This window comes from Crocuta crocuta, unplaced genomic scaffold, assembly GCF_008692635.1.
Source record: "Crocuta crocuta isolate KB4526 unplaced genomic scaffold, BGI_CrCroc_1.0 scaffold221, whole genome shotgun sequence".
Classification (NCBI taxonomy): Eukaryota; Metazoa; Chordata; class Mammalia; order Carnivora; family Hyaenidae; genus Crocuta; species Crocuta crocuta.
In genome coordinates, this window is record NW_027528610.1 from 1,605,049 (window position 1) to 1,612,459 (window position 7,411).

The window sequence follows — 7,411 nt, forward strand, 5'->3', positions numbered from 1 at the left end:
CCCAGCCTCGGCCCTGCCTGGACCTCAGACTCCCAGCCTCGGCCCTGCCTGGATCTCAGACTCCCTGCCTCGGCTCTGCCTGGACCTCAGACCCCCAGCCTCTGCCCTGCTTGGATCTCAGACTCCCAGCCTCACCCCTGCCTGGACCTCAGACTCCCAGCCTCGGCCCTGCCTGGATCTCAGACTCACAGCCTCAGCTCTGCCTGGACCTCAGACTCCCAGCCTCAGCCTTGCCTGGACCTCAGACTCACAGCCTCAGCCCAGCCTGGATCTCAGACTCCCAGCCTCGGCCCTGCCTGGATCTCAGACTCCCAGCCTCGGCCCTGCCTGGACCTCAGACTCCCAGCCTCAGCCCTGCCTGGACCTCAGACTCACAGCCTCGGCTCTGCCTGGATCTCAGACTCCCAGCCTCAGCCCTGCCTGGATCTCAGACCCCTGGCCTCGGCCCTGCCTGGACCTCAGACCCCCGGCCTCAGCCCTGCCTGGACTTCAGACCCCCAGGCTCGGCTCTGCCTGGACCTCAGACCCCCAGGCTCGGCCCTCCCTGGACCTCAGACTCCTGGCCTCGGCCCTGCCTGGATCTCAGACTCCCAGTCTCACCCCTTCCAGGACCTCAGACCCCCAGCCTCGCCCTGCCTGGGTCTCAGACCCCCAGCGTCGGCCCTGCCTGGACCTCAGACCTACAGCTTCGGCCCTGCCTGGACCTCAGACTCCCAGCCTCAGCCGTGCCTGGACCTCAGACCCCCAGCCTCTGCCCTGCCTGGATCTCAGACTCCCAGCCTCCAGCCCTGCCTGGATCTCAGACTCCCAGCCTCCAGNGCCTGGACCTCAGACTCCCAGCCTCAGCCTTGCCTGGACCTCAGACTCACAGCCTCAGCCCAGCCTGGATCTCAGACTCCCAGCCTCGGCCCTGCCTGGATCTCAGACTCCCAGCCTCGGCCCTGCCTGGATCTCAGACTCCCAGCCTCGGCCCTGCCTGGACCTCAGACTCACAGCCTCGGCTCTGCCTGGATCTCAGACTCCCAGCCTCAGCCCTGCCTGGATCTCAGACCCCTGGCCTCGGCCCTGCCTGGACCTCAGACCCCCGGCCTCAGCCCTGCCTGGACTTCAGACCCCCAGGCTCGGCTCTGCCTGGACCTCAGACCCCCAGGCTCGGCCCTCCCTGGACCTCAGACTCCTGGCCTCGGCCCTGCCTGGATCTCAGACTCCCAGTCTCACCCCTTCCAGGACCTCAGACCCCCAGCCTCGCCCTGCCTGGGTCTCAGACCCCCAGCGTCGGCCCTGCCTGGACCTCAGACCTACAGCTTCGGCCCTGCCTGGACCTCAGACTCCCAGCCTCAGCCGTGCCTGGACCTCAGACCCCCAGCCTCTGCCCTGCCTGGATCTCAGACTCCCAGCCTCCAGCCCTGCCTGGATCTCAGACTCCCAGCCTCCAGGACTGGGAGACAATAAATGTCTATATCTAAGGCACCCCCGTATGTGGTCCTCTGTTACGGCAGCCCAAGCAAATGAATAGAACCCTATGTGTAGGTGCAAATCAAAGCAATGCCCGATGCACCCCATGCGGGCTGTGTTTACATCTGCCAGCCAGTGGAAGGGCAAGGGGAGTCTGCTCACTCCTCCTCACCCTCACGGCACCCCATACAGGTGGTGGAAGGCTTGTGCGCTGACTTTCTCAGGGAAAAGGCAAGCGGCTCCTTTGTGAAGTATTTCCTTTGTGAAATATTCATGAGCCTCGGTCATTCCATATCCAAAGAACCTACGACATGCTTCCATAGGCTTGTTAAAATCTCACATACATTAGAGCCCGAGTAGGGGTCTGATTCCTTACTTCCCATTCCTCTAAAGGAGTATCCTTGTATCTAGGTTCTCAGACGTCCCCTCCTGTCCCAGCCATATGCAGTTCCGACTAGGGCCACACGCTCAAGTAAGCCCTTCCTACACAAGCCCGTAAAATGCGGACACGTGAATGCCTTACCTGTGGAAACCTTTGTCCAGGTGATGAAAGGTGTGGGTTTCCCCGTCGCCTCACATGGGAACACAACATCTGTCTCTGCGGAGACAGACACCGTCTGAGGGGGTTTGGTGATAATTTGGGGCTTTTCCCCATGCGTCCAGAATTTGGATGCTGGTGGACCTCCAGCAGAGAACAGCTTGGAGGTGCTCTGGTGGAAGCTTCTGGAAGGCTGGCCTGAGGACGCCATGATGGGGATGGAGCTCCGGGTGGAATAGACCATGGGGATGTTCTGTACGTTTGTTGAGGGCAGCCCCGTGGCCCGGGGAGGGTGCGATAATGGAGGTGCAGGGGGACCAAAGTCCATGTGGATGATGCTCTGAGAATGTATCCTATTGTTGGGCCCTGGGTTGACTTTTTTCTCTCTTATGCTGGGGGCAGGAGATGCAAGCATCTGGGGCTTCTGAGTAGCTCCCAACTGTGGGAAAGAGACAGTCCTGTTGAAAAAGAAAGGGAATCTTCCATTGGGATAATGGGGGACCCTTGAACTCGGAAGCTTTCCAACAGGTTCTCTTAGATCCGGGATCTTGTTATCCCCAAACACTTTGGGGCTGACGCCGAGCCGGTCCGTTCCTTGGTCAGGGAACTTGCTAGGAATGTGAGGTTTGGGCTTCGGAGTGAGAACAATGGGGTTTGTCCCACTTGTTAATCTCGGAGTCGTCAAGTGCTTATTTTCTGGCCACACCCTTGAAGGGTACGCTGTTATTTCCGGTTTGTTGGTCAAGTGGCGAGGGGGCTGGGGCGTTACGAAGTATCTAAAGGGGCCTTCTGTGGCCATATGTGGGGGCCTCACCGTCCGCCTCGGGGGGATTGGATTGGCAGTAACTCTGGCTGGCTGGTGGAAGACATGGACTCTCCCAGCCTTACCGTCGGGGCCGCGTGGAAGACCGTTTGGGGTCTTTCCATCAAATGCTTCCTTTTCCAGCTCTTGCTTTGGGGTTAAGTTAAATTTATTCTGGTTGGAAGAAGGGGTGGATAATTCATGTGGCCTCAATACACGCTGAGTTCCCTCCTTATTCACTGGGGCTGCTCTGGTTTCTGGGATCCCCACGTAATTCAAGAAAACGTTTTCCTGGGAATCTGTTGATGTTGGAGGTGTCCTTGAGGCAAGAGACGTGGGCTCCGTGAAGGTCTGCATCACGGACACAAGGGTGGTGGCCAGGAATGGGGAAGCAGCCTCCTCTATCGAAGAGGGAGTCACGGCATGAGTCCAAGGTCTTTTAGCTGGAGTGGGTTCCTGACGATCGTGAGCACTGATGGTGGTTTCTGCCTGACTTGGAGACGGCTCTACTTTTATGCTCGAGACAGGGGTTGAAACAAGCACTTCTTTCGGTTGAAGCAGGGCAGACGCTGCAACTGACGGGGGAAACTCAGAAGGAAAACCCAGATCCTCCAACCGTTGAAGAAAGGGTGAGTCTGTGAGGCTTTCCGCAGGGCTGGTAGCATGTGTGTCTGTGGGCAGCGTCCCTGACGCGGCTGCCCCTGGGGGATTCCAGCGTGAGGCTCCGGGCAAGCTCGATGGAGCAGTTCCCTCCTGGAATTGTCCCACGGTGGAGGGTGATGGAGCATAACTGATGGTGCCATCGGGGCCTGAGCTATCGGTTTTATGCTCGTTGATGTTTGTGACACCGTAACTCTTCATTTCCGTTCTGTCCGATATAGGTTTATAGGTAACTGGAATGGTCTCATGGAGTTTATTGGGCGATGAGTGTCTTTTTGGGGTGGTTGTCATAGACTCTCCCACTGTAGTCATCTCACGTGGGTCCCCAGTTGTCAGAGAAATGGTTGTAGAGAAGAGTGGGGTTTCTGGGCTGGGAACCATGAGGTTTTTATGTTTGTTTTCTGGGGGAGGGCTGGGTGTCGAGGCAGACGTGGGAAAGCTCGTTGTAGAAGTGGAATACCGATGTTTATTTGGCCTCTTCCCGTGTTTTCTTCTTGGGGTTCGTCTGGAAACTGGTTCCGCCTGCTTCTCCGTTTCCACCTGCTTGGGGACGCCAACGCTGCTGCCAGTCCAAGATGTGGGCACCGGTGAACTCTCCACGCGCTCTGGAACCTTCACTTCGGGTACTTGCGTAGGTGCAGTAGAAAAAGTCTCCGTGGGGGCAGAAGTCGTGGGCTGGGTTTGTTTATGCCGATTTCGGAACCTGTGGGGGCGTAATCTCTTCCTCCCGTTGGGTCTCTTTCGAGAAGTGTGAGTGGTCAGCCCCCAAGCCGAAGTGGCCTTTTGAGTTGGTGTCACCGCTGCTACCGTGGTGCTGTCCTTGTCAAAGAGACCACTGAGTGTGCTCTCGCTGGGATGTCTGGAGGGAGCCATGCCCTTCGTCATTCCGGGGGCGGAGTCAGGCGGAGTGGTAGATTTGACTCGCTTTCCCATACTCTCAGGATCCCTGGACATTGTGGGGTCTCTCTCTGGCGTATCTCCTTCCTGTGGTGTCTGAGAATTCTCCTCTTCCTGTAGTGTCTGAGAATTCTCCTCTGTGCCCTTTTCAGTCAGCGGGTTTCCCTGAGTGCTTAAAGCACCTTTCCCAAGCTGGGTGCTGTCTGTTTGTCTCCATGGGTGACCCTGGGGTTGGACAGCTGGCTCCCCTAATGTGAGACCGTCTAATGGCTCAGATGTCCTCGAGTCAACAACCCACAGGACGGTGGTTGGCGTAAGCTGAGTGAAGGTCAGTTCTTTCGTGTTCTCTCCACCTGGTTGTGAGTTAGTCTCCAAATCTGGGTAGTTAGTCTCCGACTCAGCCAAGGCGCCGGCAGCCAATGGAGATTCATACCCATCTGGCTCTGGCACGGATCCGACATCCACTGCAGGCCAGCTCTCTGTACCCGTGTTTTCATTGGAGGGCTCTTCGTAGACTGTGTCCAGGGTCTGGAGAGTAGAAGATTCATAAGGCACGGATGTCAGTGCCGCGGCTGTAGCCCACTGTGGGTCAACTTGAGTGGGCGTCATCTCCTCAGTCTTAGAAAAGTCATGGTCAATAATTTCTCCCAGATGCATGCTTGACACTTTGGGTTCAGCCAGAATTACTCCATCGTGCCCACTCTCCAGTTCCATCTTGGTTGAGGCCACAGTGCTGGAAACCTGATCTTCCTCACCAAATAGAGACTCATCTGCTGAGGTTTCTTCGGCGCTGGTTGTGGTCTCTGCAGGTGACGCCGAGGGTGGAGGAACAGCAGGCAAAAGCAGTGTCACTTCTGGCCTCACGGAGGGAGGAGTGGTGGATTTGATGCCCTGGGGTGTCTCAGTTCCCTTAGGGAGGTTTTTGCCACGTACTCTGGCTAAAATATCTGCCCAGCGCTCTGGATTAATCTGTTTGTTTGCCATATTTATCCTTCGTCTGGACTCGAAGACTCGGCGACCTTCTGCGATGTTCGTCTCTGGCTCTTTTTCAGAACTCTTCCAGGGCTTGAGCTTCCTTCGCCCTTTCTTCGTTTTCTTACCTCCGGTGACGGCTTCATCCTTTGCTTTGACGAGCGTCTCTTGGTCCTGTGTGTGTAGAACTCTCCTTGAAGCGTTCTCTTCCTCTCCTAGGCCTGAACCGCCTTCGTCCTCTACCACATCTGCTGGCACTCTGGAAAGATTCTTCCCACTTGGGTGTCTGCCTTTCTTCGATGACCTGCCTGACCCTTTCTTACTCACGGCCACCCCCACAGTAAAGTGATCTGCCCCTTGCTGGTTGACTGCCACACATCTGTAGTAACCGCCATCACTGACTTGGACCTTTGGGATGGAAAGAGTTCCGTTGGCCAACATGTACGCATGCGACGTGTTAGCCACATTAGTAATTATCCTTTTGTTTGGGAGAATCCAACTGAGCTGGGCTTCGGGTATGGCCAGTGCACTGCAAGGCAACAGCACGGGCTCCCCTGGGTTCTTCTGAATTGTCACCGTATGTCCATCAGGCGGCTGAGTGGCAGGTGGCTGCACAAACACTCTGTATACCATCCGGTCCATTTCATCCCTCACCTGAGCAATGCACTGGTAGAAACCCGAGTCCGACTGCTCTGCTGATCTGATCTTCAGCCAGCCACTGGTGAGGATGGAGAACTTGCCATCCTGGTCCTCCATGGGTGCTTTCAGGACAGAGCCATCTGGGAGCACCCAGTAGATGGATGGACTCTCAGAAGCCTTCACGTTACAGCTTAGCTGGCACGGACCCCCTTCCAAGACAGTCTGGGCTGTTTGTACCGCTCTGCTGGGCTCGATCATGACCCAGCTTCTGCTCCGAGACTGCCTGGCCTCTTTGGCGGGAATCGTTAACGAATAGTGGGAATAATAGGAGAGCAGCACCTTTTTGGCCGTACTCTGACGTCGGTTGAGTTGGATATCGATGGTTGGCTGCATGACCCATTCTGGTTCTGCAAGAATGTGGGCTCTGACGCCCGTGTAGTAAAGGGCATCGTCATCGGCGTCTTGCCTGTACTGGTAGCTGACCTTGGGGTCTTTGCTGAGCGTGAGTTCTTGGTTCAGCTTCACGGGGACCTCACTGTAATACGCGATCAGTTTCCACAGCTTCTCATAGTTTTCCCGAGTCATGGGACACTCGAAGTCCAGAGCAACCGTTGCATTTATATCAATCTCTTGAGGGTCCGTCTGGTTCAAGTGAATTTTGTACAGGCCCGTTGGCTTCTTGATGTCGCAGACCAAGTTCACGGTGTTCCCGTGTTTGTCGGTCATGTTCAAAGAGATGTTCCATGGGGGGAACTGGAACCCCTCCAGGGAGAGCGGGCTGTCCCCATCTTCTTCTTGTTCCTCCTCTTCCTCCCTGTCCCTGCTTCTGTTCTGTCTCAGAGGGGACTCTATGGAAGGCTTCAGACAAGTAATGTCCTTCAGCTTGTGAATCTCTTGCTTGTGCAGTTTTTGGGGACTGGCACACATGGCACATAACTGACCACCTTCATAGGCTTTGTCCTTTTTACACTTCAGAGTTCCTAAAACAAATAGACAAACATGCACAAGTTAGTGAACCCAAGAACGGCACGCCTGGCACATGGCCAGAGGATAGAGGCAATGGGCGCACATTTATCTCCCCAGCGCACGTCCCTAATGACTCCAGACCTTACTGGCTTCTGTGGCTTCACCAGTGACTTGAAATCCATTTAGCACAGGCTGTGGTAAGGAACCACGGTTTTAGAACGACTTGGCAATGGATAATCAATACTTTTTTCAAAAGGATTCTTGAGTTATTTTTTTAAAAGGAACTCTGTTAGGGGCGCCTGGGTGGCTTAGTCGGTTAAGCGTCCGACTTTCGCTTAGGTCATGATCTCACGGTTCGTGGGTTCGAGCCCTGCGTCGGGCTCTGTGCTGACTGCCAGCTCAGAGCCTGGAGCCTGTTTCAGTCTGTGACTCCCTCTCTCTCTGACCCTCCCCTGCTCACGCTGTCTCTCTCTCTCTCTCAG

At 55.8% G+C, this 7,411-nt stretch overlaps 1 protein-coding gene across 1 annotated transcript in view; it reads right to left on the minus strand.

The window, feature by feature from the left end:
* MXRA5 (matrix remodeling associated 5) overlaps positions 1-7,411 on the minus strand; it is a 32,619-nt gene that overhangs the window by 12,667 nt on the left and 12,541 nt on the right. The window contains exon 4 of the mRNA XM_077754697.1: positions 1,979-6,943. Within this exon, the coding sequence (XP_077610823.1) occupies positions 1,979-6,943 (4,965 nt within the window). The remainder of the gene's footprint in view (positions 1-1,978; positions 6,944-7,411) is intronic.